Source organism: Hydra viridissima, unplaced genomic scaffold (genome assembly GCF_058129835.1).
Source record: "Hydra viridissima isolate aposymbiotic clone 2 unplaced genomic scaffold, HvirCarnegie_v1 scaffold_6, whole genome shotgun sequence".
Taxonomy (NCBI): Eukaryota; Metazoa; Cnidaria; class Hydrozoa; order Anthoathecata; family Hydridae; genus Hydra; species Hydra viridissima.
In genome coordinates, this window is record NW_028324305.1 from 13355042 (window position 1) to 13373297 (window position 18256).

Here is an 18256-nt window from a genome sequence, read left to right on the forward strand (position 1 = left end):
GTTTCTATAGATCGTCTTTTTCGAGAGGGTATAGGAAATATTTTCTATTATCATTTAGATGGTCTATAGAATCGATGGAATATATTCCATGTTATAGTCTATGTTATATATTACATATATTATATACTACATATATTATAGACAATAAAATTGCTACCTATAGCAATTTCATAGACTTTTTTTGATATTCTTTAAACCATCTGTATATTACATATAAGGAATATTTGGTATTGGGAGAAAAAATAAGAAAAAGAGCATTTATAAACTTTTAAGACAAATGACTATATATATATAATCAAAAAAGACAGAAATACACTATGTACATTCTTACAACATCTTTCATATTTTAACTCTTTTTAACTTTCGACGCAATATTTAACTTTATTTTGATTGCTGTTCGCACATCCTTTGACGACACTCCCAGTATCTGACAGGCACAAGCTAAAAATACAAAAGAGTTCAATTAATTATTTTTTTCGTTTAATAAAGATATTCAAATGCTATAACTATTTACCAACAACACCGTCAACGAGGTCTTGACAAATTTTGGGTTTTGCTACTTTGTCAGAGTGAGCATTACTTTGCTTGCCAGACAAACTGACACTTCTTAGATAGTCTGTGTTTCCCACCAATGACACCAAAAGATCGTTTACAAATCTATTTGTACCATGCGATTTGTTACATTTGCTGAATTTTACATGGTCAATGTATATTTTGTGACCTGGCACTAATTGCTTCTAAATTACAAAGTAGAAGGTTTATGAATATAATTCATATAATTAAATATATAGATAAAAAAAAAAGATAAATTTTGCAACATGAAAATTCTTACTCTACTAGATCCGTCTGGGTAGTTAGGTTCTTTCTAGATTGGAATGGATATACAAACAGGAGTTTCAGCAAGATTTGATTTAGAAACAAGACTGTCATTAAACGCATTACAATTTGTTATGCTAAATGAATGATTAAGTTGATCAGACATATCAGAAGAGTTGAGAGTGTGGGAGGTTGCTCTACTAGACCCATATGAAGTGCTGGGTGCCTTCCACTTCTGAAAAGATGAATGAAAACTTTGAGTTACATTGAAGTCACATGTATTTTCTAATTCAACAGAATCATTTAATAAATCTGAATATTGATTTGAGTTAGAAGTAAGACTTTTTGTCAATTTTGGTATATGATGTGTTAAAGAAGATAGATCATGGGGCTTGTTTAACTGCAAAACTGCATTGGATAAGTCCTGGGTTGATCTTTCTAATGAACTTAACACACAAATAATCCCTAAAAAAGTCATTAAAGCAAATAAGTTGAAATAATAAAATTAATATTAAATGCATTTCAGAAACAATAAAGCCAAATAGAAAACAAAATAACATTCACTTTTTTCATTTTCAGAATGCTTTTTCATTGATGTCTCCATCATAGTGAGAAGTTGAGCAAATCCTAATTAAATAATCATTTAAAATTTTTTAACGATGCATAAATTATTTTTAAATGCATTTCAAAGCTTTACTTACTATTTTCATTGCATTCCTTTCCTTTAAGATCCCCTTAAATACAATACAGCTATATTAACTTCATTAAAGTTAAAATGACATTATGGAGACCCCTCCAAACCACAAAAGTGTGGAACCCTGTGTGTACTACATACATACAGAAAAGACAAAAAAGCGAATAGAAAGACAAAAACATCATCTGGAGCGAGAAGAACTAAACCCGTGTAAACGTACTTTTGAAATGATAAATCTTGAACCAGGCACTAGCTCTTGTGAGGATGAGAATATTGAAGAAATTACCACCATAACACAAAGTAGGAAACACAGAAGATTAGTTAAATGTGGCATAGATATCTTTGTTCCTCATGATATATTGAAAAACCCTGATCTTGTTTCATGCAGTATCCGTAACAACATCTCATCAACCCAACTTAGTGCAATTGTGCATTCCCTTGTAGCGGCATGTGGGGGTGACCTTTACAAGCTATGTCTAAATGCAAGGACAGCCCATCGGTATAGAACCGCCATTGTACCTGAAATAAGTTTGAAGATTAAAGAAAATTGGATGCCATTGCCTATAATGCTTGTGCATTGGGATGAAAAACTTATGGACACTCTTGATTCCAAAGGAACAGATGACCGATTGCCAATTCTTGTGTCTGGGGCTGATGGGACAAAGCTCCTTGGCGTTCCTCCACTTCCAAAATCAACTAAAGAAACTGGTAAAGTTCTTGGAGACATCATATCAAAAGCAACTAAAAAACTTCTTAGAGAATGGAATTGTGAAGAAAATGTTATTGGTATGGTTTTTGATACAACTTCATCAAATACAGGTAAACTTAATTAATTAAATTTAGAATATATGAATAAAGATCTTACATCTACACTGTAGATGTATGCATTTTCAGGAAAGAGAACTGCTGCATGTGTATCTTTACAGAACGAATTAGATCGTGCCCTATTCTGGTTTCCTTGTCGAAGGCATGTGGGTTAATTACTTTTGAGTCATTGCTGGGAAGGTTTGAAAGTTGAGACATCAGCTAGTCCAAATATTTTGATCTTTCAAAGGTGAGTCTAATTGAATACACCATTAGTGTTACCTTCAATCAATGAAGAGACACATAATAGTAAAAAGCTACTTTTAAAAATTGGGATGAGTGAACTTACTTTTTATATTTTTAACTTAAAAGCTAACATTTATTTACTATCTTTTTCACTTTTCTAGGTTCAAAAAACATTTCCCTCAACTATCATCAGATGAACAAGCGAAGTATCATTACCCTAATATGATGTTTATAAAAGAAGAACACCAGCAAGAGATGGCTAATTTTTTTCGTGAATCTTTAACATAATCTTTTACACGAGGTGACTACAAAGAGCTGGTTCAGCTTTGTTTGTACATAATAACTAAGGGATCTGAACCAAAGAACTTCAAGATGCGCTATCCTGGTGCCCTTCACAAAGCAAGGTGGATGAGTAAACTCCTTTATTCTCTAAAGATTGTGCTTCTGTCCGGACAGATCAAAGAACATTTTTAAAAAGCTGAAATTGTTACTTGCAACCAAATAAGAAAATTGGAATGATTTGTTGTGTTCACAGTTTCAGTATATGTGCAGTGGTGGCTTGTTTGTCCTGTACCAGCTGGTGCACCAGTTAATGACTTGATTTTAGTGGAAAAGCTGGTAAAATTTGCTGAGCATGACTCAACTCTAGTTGAAAGTGCTTGTATGGCATTCAGTCGGCACACTTGGTACTTAGCTGAGGAGTTGATTCCATTGGCTCTGTTCTCACCTATGGTAGCAGTAGAAACTAAAGAGGAAATGAGGAAATCCATTCTTTTCTTTGAAAAGACTTCTGTCACAAAGAGAGTTGGACTTAACTTTGGGGGATATAGCAAGCCCTATCTTCCTCCTACAATAGAATGTGGTACTTCTTTAGTTGACCTAATTGGGCCGGATTCATTCAGATTTTTTAGCATTTTTGGTATGCCCTATAAATTCCTCTATGCTCCAGCACATGATTGGATTAATAGGGAAGACTATCAAAACATGAAGCTGATTGTCGACAAACTTCAGGTGGTAAATGAGGCAGCAGAGCGTGGTGTAAAGGTGTGCCATGACTTTCTAGGTGTAACTAGGGATGTAAAGAGGGTAAAAAAGGGATGAGAAGCACTTTCAAGATGTTCTCCAAGTAGTAGAATCTGATAGACAACGGGTTCCTAATCAGCGAAAGCGATTTCGTACACAAAAAGAGAAATCATGGTTTCTAGTCCAGGAAAACGAGTAATTTCATTTAGACAATTATACCTTATTACACCATGTAAAAAAAACTTTTTCATATCATTTATTGTACTTGTACTTTGCATAGCTGTATTTAATATAAGAAAGCCATTTTTATTTTCTAAGCTCTACCATGGTATTAGAGTGTAGGAAAAATAGTGATTTTTAGGCTAAATTCTGTATTTTAAATTTGACGGTGCTCATTCAATTGTGGATTAATCTTAAAAAAAACATTATAAATCTTATTTTTATGACTAAATACAATACCAAAATTATGAACAGCCTCATACGACAAAGTTGGGGCAACTGTCACACCCTAACATACATACATACATACATACATACATACATACATACATACATACATACATACATACATACATACATACATACATACATACATACATACATACATACATACATTCATACATACATACATACATACATAACTACTACAATATGCGGATTCTGGCTCATTGATACTTTTCCATACTTAAGGAATTCAAGATGGTATTGTGTTTTTAAAATGTAAAAATGTTATTAGATTTCCATCTCATTGTTAATATCATGCCGGAACCTGCAAAGAAGTATAAAACTGTATCTTTTTCGTAATTTATTCCATAATGTTAAAGAGTTTATCATAGTCCATAAATGTAAAGCGTGGTTTTATTCCGTAGTGTCCAAGGGCTAGGGTGTGAATACCGTCTTGTAAGATGTGTCTTTTATCATCGTTAGCACTGAGAGCGACTTTGTTGATTTCTTCGGTGTAAATGTTATGCTGATGAGATCGGATAACGTTCATGGTTTGTTATTTTTAAAAAAAATTTATTCTTTAAAAATTTCACCACAAGGTATTGATAACTTCTTGAAAGTCAAGACCTTCATTCAATTTTTTTAAGATGTAAAGACACAAATGACCACAATAAGACGTATCACCAAACTGAACTCTCTCGCTGTTATAATAAACAGGGCTTTTCAAATAGTCAACGAGCTCGACAAGAGGAGGCTGGGCATAAGAGTCAAAACTGTATTTTTTGTCTCCGTCTTTATACCAACAGACCCAATGAAATCCACCAGTGCTTGAATCTCCCGTATTCACGATTCCACATTCTTTTTTCATTGGCTTTTTTGGTAACTCATCCCTGACAAACACACCTTGAAAGTTTTTTAATTTTAACTGTTTAGCAGCCTTTATCAATTGAAAGTTAGTTAAAGCCTCATTGGGTAAAACAATTCCTTCTACATCAATCCATTGAAAGTCGATCATTTTTTTTTTAATTTCTTAAAAAGTTTATCCGAATTTTTTAACAAGCGATTTTCATAGAATAGCACCTAAAAAGGGTATACTATTAAAGGGTGAGTTAGGTCCGAGTAATAATCCAGCTCCAGCAGATTGATAGCCTTTTCCAGTTTTAATGAAGAGTCCATCACCGTAAACATTTTTAGTCCATGGGGTGATAAACAATCCTTCTCCACCTAAAGTTTTTATCTTCATTCCTTTCCCATTTTTGCTCATGTAAAAAAGACCTCTTCCTGCAATTTTATCAACCATAGCAGAGCCGGCAGAAGAACCTACACCTGCTAACAATCCAGTGGCGAGAGCAGGAACTACTCTTGTAGCAAGAGTGCTGCCTAACATACCTAGTAACGGTAGAAGAGCTCCGATAAATCCACCTTCAATGGTTGAGTTGTGTACAAGTTGTCTTTTGCTCAGTTTGAGTGTAACACCTTTTCCAGATTCATACGCTTTTCTAATTTTATTCAATTGCGCATTAGTGATAGCGAGAACATGTTTACCGTTCAAGTCTTGATGAGAAAGCTTAATGCTAGTATCGGTTTTGTCTTGAATGGCTTTTTTAATTTTATCAGATTGGCTCTGCGAGATATTAATTTTGATATTTTGATAATTGCTCATTTTTTATGTATTAAAAATTATTTATTTCACTTCTCGAATATGATATCGTATTGCAATATCCTCTCCACGAAAATCAACCAAATCTCCATTCTGATCAATGATGCGAGTAACCATTGTTGAAATTTCAAACAGTTTAACAGGAAGATAAATCAAATGCATTGGTCTCTCAATGATTTTATAGCCAGGACTAACATTTGGATAAAAGGAGTAAATGCAATTGAGTTGGGTTCCATTAATATAGGATGATCCGATAACGTTGTTAACGATTCTGATGGTGCTAATGCTTGAAATTCTAACGATTTGATCCGACTCGTATTCGGAATTGGAATTTAATTTTCTTTTAGTAAACCCTAAAACTGATGCGATGCTGTTTTCCACGTTCAAATCCATCAAATAATTCATTCCAAGTGTGATGGTTGATTTTAAAGTGCTTAAATTGGATCCGATTTTTATGTTATCGGGAGAGTAGCTGATTTTATTTGCTGTGACGTAGCTAGCGCTTTGAGACGCATAATTTTTTATTGTGTTTGAGACGGTCTTTTGTAAATAATTGTTGATGTCTTTAATGTCATAGCTTCCTGATGGAATGTTAATGTTCTCCCAATGAGCTCCATTGTCCATGCTGTATTTGAAAGAATTGTTTTTACTGTTTACATTTGGAATGCTGTTGTAAGTCTCAAGACCGAGAAAAGCCATTTCATAACTTTTTCCTTCGTCAAAAACGATTTTATCCAAAAATTCAGTAGTGATAACACTTGATTTTCCATCTACACCGATGATTATACCTGTCATTTTTAAAATAATAATTATTTTTTAAATTGTTTTAGAAAAATAAAAAATCATCAAACCCGCTTCGGTACTTTCCCTCGTTCTTTTTAGAAGAGAGATCAATGACAGCAAATCCGTGAGGTTCATTCCAGCAATGATTGCAAAAGGCTTTAAAATCTTCTATTTTCATATCGCAGGAAACGTGATCTTGATAAATGTGATTAACGCTTTTTTGGTCTTGTTTAAAGAGACAAATAAAGTTAGCATTTTCTCTAATGGTATGTCTTGGAATCTCGAAATAGTTTTGAGCGAGGTAAAAGCAGTCAACGTTAGAGTGCCTTCCTCGGATGTAGTATTTTTCACATTTGTTTTGATTAGTCAATTGCAAATCGTCAAAGATCATTAAATTGTTTTTGGATGAATCAAGATCTTCAGGTTCAGGTACATCGTCTGCTGTTTCGAAAAATTGACATTCCATATCATCATTGTTGGAATATTTTTTTGAAAGATCGTTAATAACATCTTCATGGATTAAATTCAATTTTTCCATTTCGTCTTGTACATCATCCGTTAACAAATCAACAATATCCTTTTTAGGAAGTTTATTTTCGAATGATCTTTTGAGTATTTTGTATTCAGGTTGGAAAAGGGATTTTCCAAACACTTGCAAGCGGTTATAATCGAGCCATCCAGGTCTGAGCAGTAAATTGAGCAGCAACGTTGTTTTTCCGTATCCAGACTTTCCAACGATGATTCCTCGAATGCTTCTCGGTAAAAGCTTGCTGTTGTTTCTTTTGGTTTTCCCAATTTTACACGACAATTTCATCACTTCCATATTTTTTATATTAAAAAAGTTTTTATATATGTTAAAAAATGTACTGTGTTAAGTGTAGAAGAGAGACTGAAACCATTCACTTGAAAAACGAGATCACAAAAAACAACAAGCATATAGTCAAAGGAGCTTGTGTCGTCTGCGGAAGAGGTAAATGCAAGTTTGTTTCTGCGCATGCGCTTAGTGGAGGAGACTTGGTAGAATCGATCAACAATTTTTCAAAAAAAATAAAGCTTCCATGGGCAAAGTTTCCAGGAGAAATGCACATTCCAGGGATGAACTTTGCAGGGCCTGGTACCAATTTAGACAAAAGGCTTACTTCCACAGACATGTATCAAGAGTGGAGCAAACCGGTGGATAGAGTAGACAATGCTGCATATCACCACGATTTAGCTTACAAGTATTTTAACGACAAACAAAACAGAAATTTAGCAGATCGAATGATGCTTGAAGAAATGGATTCTATACAAAATCCTACTCAGAGAGAAATAAGCGAGCGAAAAATCATCGAACCCATCATCAAAGCCAAAGCTAAATTTGGATTGGGTGTGAGTGATTTGAAATGGACGGATCAGCTTGCAGAGGAGCTTCATAAACCGGTGATTCATCATTTTAAAAGAAGAAGGGTGATTGTAAACGACATTGATGAAATATGGGCTGCAGATTTGGTGGACATGCAATCGTTTTCAAAATTCAACAACGGTGTAAAATATTTGCTCATGGTGATCGACGTGTTTTCAAAGTATGGATGGATCGTTCCGTTAAAAAGCAAAACAGGTCTTGAAGTGGCAGAATCGTTGAAAAAGATTTTTGGTGAAAGAAAATGCGTCAAATTGTGGGTGGATAAAGGAAAAGAGTTTTACAACAAGCACGTGAGAGCGTTGGGTGTGCAATTATACTCCACTGAAAACGAGGAAAAAAGTTCTGTTGTCGAGCGATGGAACAGAACGATGAAAGAGAGAATGTTTAAATATTTTTCAGCCAACAATACCAATAAATATATTGACGTATTAGATGAGATGGTGAAAAATTACAACAACACAAAGCACTCTTCCATCAAAATGACTCCATTGGAGGCTAGCGATGAAAAGAATAAAGGTAGGGTATGGTGGAATCTGTATGGAAAGGATCAAACATTACCAGCAAAACCAAAATTTTCCATGGGTGATCAAGTGCGAATCGTAAAAAAGAAGTCTCATTTTGAAAAAGGGTATACGCCGAGATGGACTGAAGAGGTTTTTACCGTGTCAAATGTTCAGCATACGAATCCACCCACGTATAAAATCGCTGACGCTAACGGTGAAGAAATACAAGGTACATTTTATGAACAAGAAATGCAAAAGACCAATCAAGACATATTTAGAATTGAAAAAGTCATTCGAAAGCAAAAGAACAGATCTTTAGTCAAATGGTTAGGATATCCAGACTCGTTTAATTCATGGGTAGATAATAATGAATTGTTAAGTTTGCAAAAATAGACACGCTGTTTTTGTATGATAAGAAAAAAAAATTTGAATTTTGAGTTAAATAAATTTCTTTTCATATAAAAAATAACAATGAGTATGTCAGAAAATCAGCGTGCGATGATAGAACGGCTAAATGCAATGAATGAAAGGATAGAACCTCCAACGCCGGAAGAAATTACTAGTCTTGAAGAATATGCGTTAGAGTTGATAGAAAGAGATGAATTTACTTATGAAATAGAAGAAATTTATGAACAATTTATGGAAGAATATACTGAAAAATTTACGCAAGAATTTATGGAAAGATATTATTTAAGCGATGATGACTTTAATGTTTTAGACGAAGCTGCTGGATTTAGTTTGCCTAGTTCAGAAGATGTTGATCCTGAAGATTTACCTTACAATGGACCTTACAATGATACTATAGTTTTAGATTACAATTCGATGAGTGTTGAAGAACAAAATGAATATGATGATTATATATATAATGAATTGTTAGAAGATATGCGTAATGAAACGGGTGGAAACAACTTTATCATTTACATCAATGATGAGGAGGAGAAAAGAAATAGATTAAAGATTGAGGCGTTGATTGAAGGTTTTAAAAAGGATGAATATAGAGTGTGTGCTTCTGCTGCTTAAAACGATAATCATTTTATTCCTCACATATAAAGAATAAAATGATCTAAAAAATTTATTTTTAATATGTAAAATGCATGCTCCTCACAAGTTTTTTAGAAATGTTGCCTCAGCAGAAGTTCATAGTTTGGATTTGCAATTAAAAATTTTGGAAGAGAGGGTTAGAGAGTTGGAGGAAAGAAAACCAAACAACATTATTGTGTCTACGAAAACGTTAGATCATCCACCTTATTTCAACGTTAACAAACAATATGAGATTTTTGCTCAACAAGACATTAAATTTCCTCCTGTATCTCACAAGCAGATATCGTTGTCTGTAGGTTTACAATTAGACAAAGGAATTGCTGTCGTCACTTTGATGGATAAAATAAGCAACCAATTGAATTATTTCAAAAACGATGCTATTTTTTCCGAGTCTGTGGATGAGATATTTATAACCATACACAATTATAACAACAAGGAAGTCACCGTTAAAAAAGGAGAAAAACTTTGCAAGATTAACTATATTGATTTAAAATAGTTTTTTTATTAATAAAAAATGGAAATATTGAATGAAAAACTTTATCCAGTTCTTCCATCAGCTCCTGTAGATGAAGGGCATGTTTATAGGCTTCATAAAATAAGCGAGATTCAGAAAGAGATAGAGAGTGAAAAAGCAAAGCGAGTTCATCTAAGCAAAAAGTACCATCGCGTGTTTAGGATCATTTCTAATGTAGATAATACAATCCAAACCTTATGCATTGCTTTGGGTGTGACTGGAATTGGTCTTTTATCAACCATCGCTGCTGCCCCTGTTGCAATTGCGTGTGAAGGTGTGGCTATTGGAATGGGGTTTTTATCCATTGTAGGAGGACAAGTCAACAAAAAACTAGCACTAAAAGCGGAGAAGCATGAAAAGATTAAAGTGTTGGCCGAGTCGAAATTGAATACGATTAGCGAGCACATTTCCAAAGCGTTGATGGATGGAAAAATAAACGATTCAGAGTTTCAATTGATTATTGATGAGCTTCAAAAATTTAAATCCTTGATGGAGGAAATACGAACCAAAACCAAAAAGGGGATAGATGAAGTTACTAAAGAAAACTTGATCCAAAAAGGACGAGAAGACGCGATTCAAACGTTTAACAATTTGTTTAAGAAAGGATCAACGTAGTCGTAAAAACCAATTTATGTTTTTTTTCCACGTATTTTAAAAAGATGTTTTTCTTTAAAATACAAGACCTGAATAAAAGGGATGAAATTGTGAAAGAAATTAATGATAGACGAAAGAGGATTTATCAGAACAGCGTGAATGACAACATTTCAGATACGAATTTTCAAGCTGATGTGAGCAAGCTATTTAAACCTATCATTGAGAGCAATGAAAAGATGCTTAAAGGAAAATTTGTATCCAAAATGCCTTTTGAAGTGAACAAAGTTGGAGATAAAATGTACATTGGAAAAATGGAGGTTGAAATAGATGGAAATGATATCATTGTCGGTGAAGAAAAGTATAATGGAACAAAAGGTCTTTGGGAACTGATGACTGAATTAACAATACCAAAGAGCTATACCGATGAAGATTTGCAAAATTATGAAAAAATTTTAATGGACAGTGATGCTATAAGATCTGATTCGCAACCGCATAAACCGAAATCATCAAGAAGACCAAAGTATCAACAACTTATTGCTCCTATTTGGGAAAAAATGATGCGTATTGAAAAAGGTAAAAAAGGTCGCGGTGTCATTATTCTTCCAAGCGATCCTAATGCGTTGGTGGAAAAGCTTGAATTGAGTATAGCTGCTTGGCATGCTGGAAACACGGCTTCAAGAAACGAGGCTGTTGCTATTTGCGATGAGCTGTTGAGACAAGGAGAGATTAATAAAGAGGAATATAAATCGTTAATGAAGGCTATTGATAAAATTATTTAAAAAAAATTGTTTTATTTAAAAAAAAATGCTCATTGTGAACAAAAGAAGATATGTGAAAAAGAACGTTGTTGGTGGAGGTGGTATTGTAGACATGATTAAAAATTTCATAAAAAGAGCAGCTGCGTCAAGTGTATCAAAAGCAACAGTGAATTTGCTTAAAAATGCTGCATCAAGCAAAATTGGGCAAGAAGCGATTACAGCTGCAAAATCTGCTGGGACAGAGTTAGCCCTTTCAGCCATCTCCGCTGCTAAAGACGTGGCTATTGATAAAGGTAAAAAGACCATTGAAAAATTAAAGACTGGTTCATCTATTCAAATTAAGAAAATGTCTAAAAAGAACGCGATTCGAATTCAAGACCTGGTGAAAATGGGGCAGGGCATGAAAATAGTATGAAGATAGCATTCTATTGCGATGACTTGTTATAAACTTGCAATGTCTTGCAATGAGAGACATTTAAATGAATTAAATAATTTTTTTTATTATATAAAAAATGATAAGTACTGAGCGATTAAGAGTTACTGAGAACCCAGAGTATGATATTGGTATTGAAAAAGTTGATTTTTTTGAGTACCTTCCAACCAATCTCGATTTAAATTCTTCAGGCACGATTACTTTTGAGATTGACTGTCAATCGATTCAAACAGTACCATCAGAGGCTTACATTCTTATTGAAGGAGTGTTGAAAAAGAGCGATGGAACCTTTTACGATGCTAAAGACAACATTGCACTGGTGAACAACGCTTTGATGTATTTGTTTAATGATGTGACTTATGACTTGTCGGGAGAGCAAGTGGAAAGAGTGATGTATCCAGGTCCAGCCACCACCATACTTGGATTGATGAAATATCCTTATGGATTTCAGTTTGCTGATGGATTAAAACAGATGTGGTATATGGATACGTCAAATCTTGTTGGAAATTCAGGATTCAATGTTAGACGAGACCACTTGTTTGCAGACACTACATCCGTTGGAGCTTTTTCGTTTAAAATTCCGTTGAAGCACATTTTTGGATTTTGCGAAACCTATGACAAAGTTGTTTATGGGTTTAGGCATACCATCACCTTTACAAAGAAAGAATGTGATGATGCGATTTATAGAGCGGAGAGCGTTAGTGCAGGAATGATCAACCTTAAAAAATTCAGACTTTATATGCCTCGCGTTGAATTAGATATTTCGAAAAAGACTGATTTCATGAATTTAATAGCTCAAAAAATTCCCATTCAAGTGGCTTATAAATCAAACAAATGTGAAAGACAGCTTATTCCAGCCGGTCAAACAGAATTTACCTGGTCGCTTGGAAGAGTCACTGACAAAAGCATTCCAAGATTTATCTTGTTCGGACTTCAGACAAACAGAAATTCCAGTCAAACAGTTAATCCATCACTATTTGACCATTGTGATGTTAGCAATTTTTACGTGACTGTTAATGGAATAAAGTATCCAAATTACAATTACGACTTGAATTTTGGAGAAAAGAGAGTGGTCATGGCTTATTCAGATGCGTTCTCTTTTGATGATAAATATTACGGTACAAATGAACTTGTTTGTCAATCTGGGTTAAGCTTGCTTGAATATATAAAATTATATCCGTTGTTCTTTGTGGATATCAGCAAGCAAAAAGAAAGAGTGGCGTCGGAAACAGCTGAATTAGTGGTAAACCTTAAATTTCGAACTTCAACTATTGCAAATACCGTTATTTTTGCAGTGGTTATTTCTGACAAACTGCTTAAATTTGTTTCAGATGGAACCAACATGACTGCTGTTTATTAGTTTTTTTATCTGAATAAAAACGGATAGCAAAACGGTAAAAGAATTGCGTGAATTAGGTAAAAGCCATGCGATAAAGGGTTACTCGGAAATGAAAAAGGATGAGCTTGTGAAAGCAATAAAAAACACAAGACCAGTCATTGGAGAGTATTCTAAAGAATCATGATTTTTTGAATTGACTTAAAAAAAATCTTGGTATAATAAAAATGAGATATACAACATCGTATTTGAAAAATTTGTTGAATGAAAACGGCGTTAGTAAAACAGCAGATGATTTAATAACGTTGATGATGCTTGCGGTTGAAAATAATTTGATCAGTAAAGATGAGATTTTAGAAAGAGCAAAAGAAAAAAAAGTAAAGCCTCCTCCAAAAGAAAAAAAACCTGTTGATCCGAAATGGGAATGGCTTAGTTTAGTTAAGAAAAAACCCATCACTGTGAGAATAACCAACATTGAAACGGGTGAGGTGACTGAATACAAGTCTCTTTACAAAGCGATGGCAGGGACTGGACGTGGATGGAGATATTTAGAGCGTCGAGATGGAAAGGTGGATGATGGAATCAAGATTGAATTTTTAAATTCTGAAAAGCTTGAAAAACGTAAAAAGCAGCAAAATTGATTTTTTAACTTTTAACATGTTAAAAAATTGACTTAAATAAAATTCTTGGCATAAATAAAAAGATGGAGAGGAAGTATGTGATTGAATTTGATACCATGGGTCATGCGCATCTGTTTGATGAAGAAAAAGAAATTCATGCGACTGGATGTGAATTTACTGCACATGACGAGTGGGGAAGAAAGTATACGATTAGATTTGATGAAATGGGTCAAGCACATGTATACGACTCAATAAGCAAAATTTTTGCCAATTATCTTGTTTCATAAGTTTTTAATTCTCCCGCGAAAAGAATTAAAAAACGATAAAAACTTTTCGAAGAAGAAAATATGCTGAAAGTGTGCCAAGATTTAAAAAAATTGAATTGACTTAAAGAAAATCACGGCAGAGATAAAATGAGTATCTATTCTTCAAAACCAGATTTAATTGCTAAAGAGCGAAAAATTGAATGCACCGAAAAAAATTTTCTTTCCCTTAATAAAATGGGTGATAAAACTGATGCTAAAAAGCAAAAAGCAAAAACTACCGCCAAAGAGCGAAAAATTGAAAGTGGCTTAAACAAAAATCTTTCCGTAATAAAAATGGAAAGTAAAAGTGTGAAAGATCAAAAAGTATCAATGGCATCATTAAGAAGAGATGCTAAAGAAAGAGCTATAAAAGACTATACCAGAATGACTAGGGAAGAGCTTGTTGAGGCTATTAAAACAACAAGACCTATCATTGGGTATGGACCTGCTACTCGTAGACGAACGACTGAGGCGAGACCGTTGTCTGTTAATGTAAGACCTACCGTGGTTAGGTTTGTTCAACCACCTGTAAAAGTTTCTGTAAAGCCGACAAAAGTTTCAATTAAGCCAACAAAAGTAAGGATTGTTGTTAGTCCTGAAAGACCTGTGTCTGCCCCAAGACCGGTTCCAGCACCTAGACCTGTGCCTGCTCCAAGACCAAGGTCTGACGACTTGATTTCATTCGAACCTTCTGCTCTCTTGCAAAATCGGGTGACTGGAGATGAACCCTCTATTCTTAACACACCAGTTATAGATTCAACAAACGTTATTACACCTAGACCGGTTCCAGCACCAAGACCTTTATTTTCAAGTCTGACGGCAGCTGCAAAAAGTGTAGCGTCGTATGTTAAAACTAAGTTTAATGATATTAAAGAATGGATAGAACCCTACGTTCCTGAAGTAGTCAAGAATAAGGTAAGCAAATCAGTAGAACAAATCGATAAAAAGATACAGTCTATCAAATCACTTGTATTAAGAACAGAGTATAAACAACCCGTGCCAATTATAGTACAGCCTGTGCCAAAACCATTTACAGTAAAGTTTAAAATGACTGAACATTCAGCGGAGAGTTCTGTGAGACAATTTTCTTACACACCTTCTTCTCGATACCAAGACATTGCATCCTTTTTTAATTTGGTAAGAGAGTCTAGCATTCAAACCATGGAAGGGGAAAGAAACACCAGAGTAAGAATTATTTTAACGTGTAAAATGAAATCTTTAAGCATGATGACTGGTGAAGAAGTGACTCGGGAAGCAAGCTTTTCATCAAGATCAGAGATTATTCTAGCAGCTACAAATGTAAGAGAGCTCATGGGTGAAATGGAAGGAAAAGTCTTGGAAAGTAGTGTTAAATACAATGCTTTAGGATCTAATTCTACCCTGTCTAAGATTTTAAGGATGGATATTAACTTTACTGATTACGAGCCTCTCAGCGGTTCTTCCTATATTGAACTGTCTAAAGAGCTGAAAGACAAAAAGGCTATCATCAACATGGAAAACAAGGACAATCAATGCTTTAAATGGTCAGTCGCTCGAGCGTTGAATCTGAAAAATAAAAACAACGAAAGAATTGACAATGATCTTATTTTAAAATCAGAAGAGCTGAATTGGGATGGAATGGAGTTTCCTGTCAAGATCGCTCAAATTAAAAAGTTTGAGAAAAATAATCCTGACATTAGCATCAACGTCTTTGGGTATGAAAATAAAAAACTTTATCCTTTGAAAATATCTAAATTTACAGATCGAAAGCACTGTGTTGATTTGTTGTTTATTTCAAACGAAGACACTGACCATTACTGTCTTATTAAAAGTTTAAGCAGGTTATTGTCTACACAAACATCAAAAGGTAAAAGAAAACAACATTATTGCAGAAATTGCTTGCAAGGCTATGACCAGGAAGAAAAGCTTCAACAGCATCAACCTTATTGTTATGATAACACCTCAGTAAGAATCGAACTTCCTAAAGAAGGGACGACTGTTCAGTTTAAAAACTATAACAAGTCTATGAGGGTTCCATACGTTGTATTTGCTGACTTTGAAAGTTTTATCAAACCCATCGAGGACAACACTGAATATAATAATAAAGAGTCATACACCAAACAATACCAAAAGCACGTACCAAGCTCCTTCTGCTATTATATCAAATGCTTTGACGATAACCTTTACAAGGGAAAACCAGTCATGTACACAGCTGAAAGCGATGACGATGACGTAGCTCAAAAGTTTATAACCATGCTTGAATCAGATCTTATAAAGATTCTTGACAAGATTGATATAGTAAAAAAGAAAGTGGTTACTGATAAGGATGAAAAGAATTTTGAGACTGCAACTCTATGTCATATTTGCAATAAAGATCTTAACGATGATAAAGTCTTAGACCACTGTCATTTGACTGGAAAGTATCGAGGAGCTGCCCATAACAAATGCAACTTGGATTATAAACTTCCAAAATTCATACCCATCATTTTACATAATTTGTCTGGCTATGACAGCCATTTGTTCATCAAGAAATTAGGTGGAAAGCTCAATTGCATACCCAACAATGAAGAAAAATATATCAGTTTCTCGAAAAAAATCAAAGTAAGAGAATTTATTAATAAGAAAGGTAAACTAAAGGAAATATGGAAAGAATTAAGGTTTATTGATAGCTTCAGATTCATGGCTGGTAGTTTAGACGGTTTGGCTAAAAATCTAAACAACGATCAATGCAAAAACGTTGCTCAATATTACTCTGGAGAAAAGTTTGATTTATTAAGAAAAAAAGGTATTTACCCTTATGACTGGGTGGACTCGATTGAAAAGTTCTCCGAAACGCAATTGCCTCCTATTGAAGCATTCTATTCCAAACTGAATGATGATAGAATAAGCTGTGAAGACTACGCGCATGCACAAAACGTTTGGAATGTATTTGGATGTGAAACATTTAAAGATTACCAAAAACTGTACAACATGTCTGACGTCTTGATACTTGCCGATGTCTTTGAAAATTTCAGAGACACTTGCATGGAATATTACAAGCTTGACCCTGCTTGGTATTACACCTCACCTGGTTTGGCTTGGGATGCTATGTTAAAGCTAACTGGAATTCAGTTAGAGCTTCTGTCTGATATTGATATGCTTAATATGATAGAAAAAGGGATACGCGGTGGAATTTGCATGATCAGCAAACGTCATGGAACTGCTAACAACAAATACATGCCAGACTATGATCCTTCAAAACCTTCTAAATTCATTCAATACTTAGACGCTAATAATTTATATGGATGGGCTATGTGCAAACCTCTTCCTGTTAGAGGATTCAGATGGATGGCTGAGGATGAACTCTCCAATTGGAAATCCATGCCTTGTATTCTCGAAGTGGACTTGGATTATCCTAAAAGTCTACACGATTTACACAACGACTATCCTTTAGCTCCTGAAAGACTAAAAATTAATAAAGTGGATAAGCTCGTTCCTAATTTAAACAACAAGGAGAAATATGTCATTCATCACGAAAACCTAAAACTCTATGAACGACTTGGATTGATCATTACCAAAATTCATCGAGGTATTACCTTTGAAGAAGAACCTTTCATGAAACAATACATTGACCTCAACACCACATTAAGAGCAAAAGCTAAAAACGAATTTGAAAAAGAATTTTTTAAGCTCATGAATAACTCTGTCTTTGGAAAAACCATGGAGAATATTCGAAAGCATGTTGATATTAAACTGGTCACCACTAAAAAAGAAGTCTTAAAATTGTCAAGAAAACCTAACTATGATAGAAATACCATTTTTGATGAAAACCTTGCAGCGGTTCACATGAAAAGAACAAAACTCTTTTACAACAAGCCTGTTTACTTAGGACTGAGCGTTCTAGACATAAGCAAAATTCTCATGTTTGAGCATCATTACGACTATATCAAACCTAAATACGGAGATCGCGCGAAACTACTCATGACTGATACTGACTCACTCTTTTACGAAATCGAAACGGATGATTTTTATCAAGACATTGTCGATGATCTTGAAACCAAATTTGACACGAGCAACTTTTCTAAAGACCATCCTGCTATTGAAAACGTTGGGTTTAAAGTAGGGTTAAATAATAAGATTATAGGTATGTTCAAAGACGAGGCCGGTGGAAAAATAATTAAAGAGTTTGTTGGGCTTCGTCCTAAGCTCTACTCTTACAAGATCGCTAAAGATGAACACAAAAAATGCAAAGGAGTTAAAAAGAAAGTCGTTCAAAAACACATCACTCATCAAGATTATAAAGACTGCTTATTCAGTGGAAA

The 18256-nt window shown here is 34.3% G+C and overlaps 1 protein-coding gene across 6 annotated transcripts in view; it reads right to left on the reverse strand.

Annotated features, from left to right (window-relative positions):
• Positions 1-266: 266 nt before the first annotated feature.
• LOC149887117 (uncharacterized) overlaps positions 267-18256 on the reverse strand; it is a 25836-nt gene continuing 7846 nt past the window's right edge. Inside the window, exons 7-10 of one of the 6 annotated variants that reach the window (XM_090090955.1) lie at positions 1381-1443; positions 833-1281; positions 515-737; positions 267-441 (exon numbers count right to left, since the gene is read on the reverse strand). In XM_090090955.1, coding sequence (XP_089947081.1) covers positions 866-1281; positions 1381-1443 — 479 coding nt within the window. In that variant the 3' untranslated portion in view covers positions 267-441; positions 515-737; positions 833-865. Of the gene's footprint in view, positions 442-514; positions 738-832; positions 1282-1380; positions 1444-1517; positions 1635-18256 lie in introns of those variants that run through there. The other 5 variants (XM_090090959.1, XM_090090956.1, XM_090090958.1 and 2 more) reach the window with 5 other exon arrangements.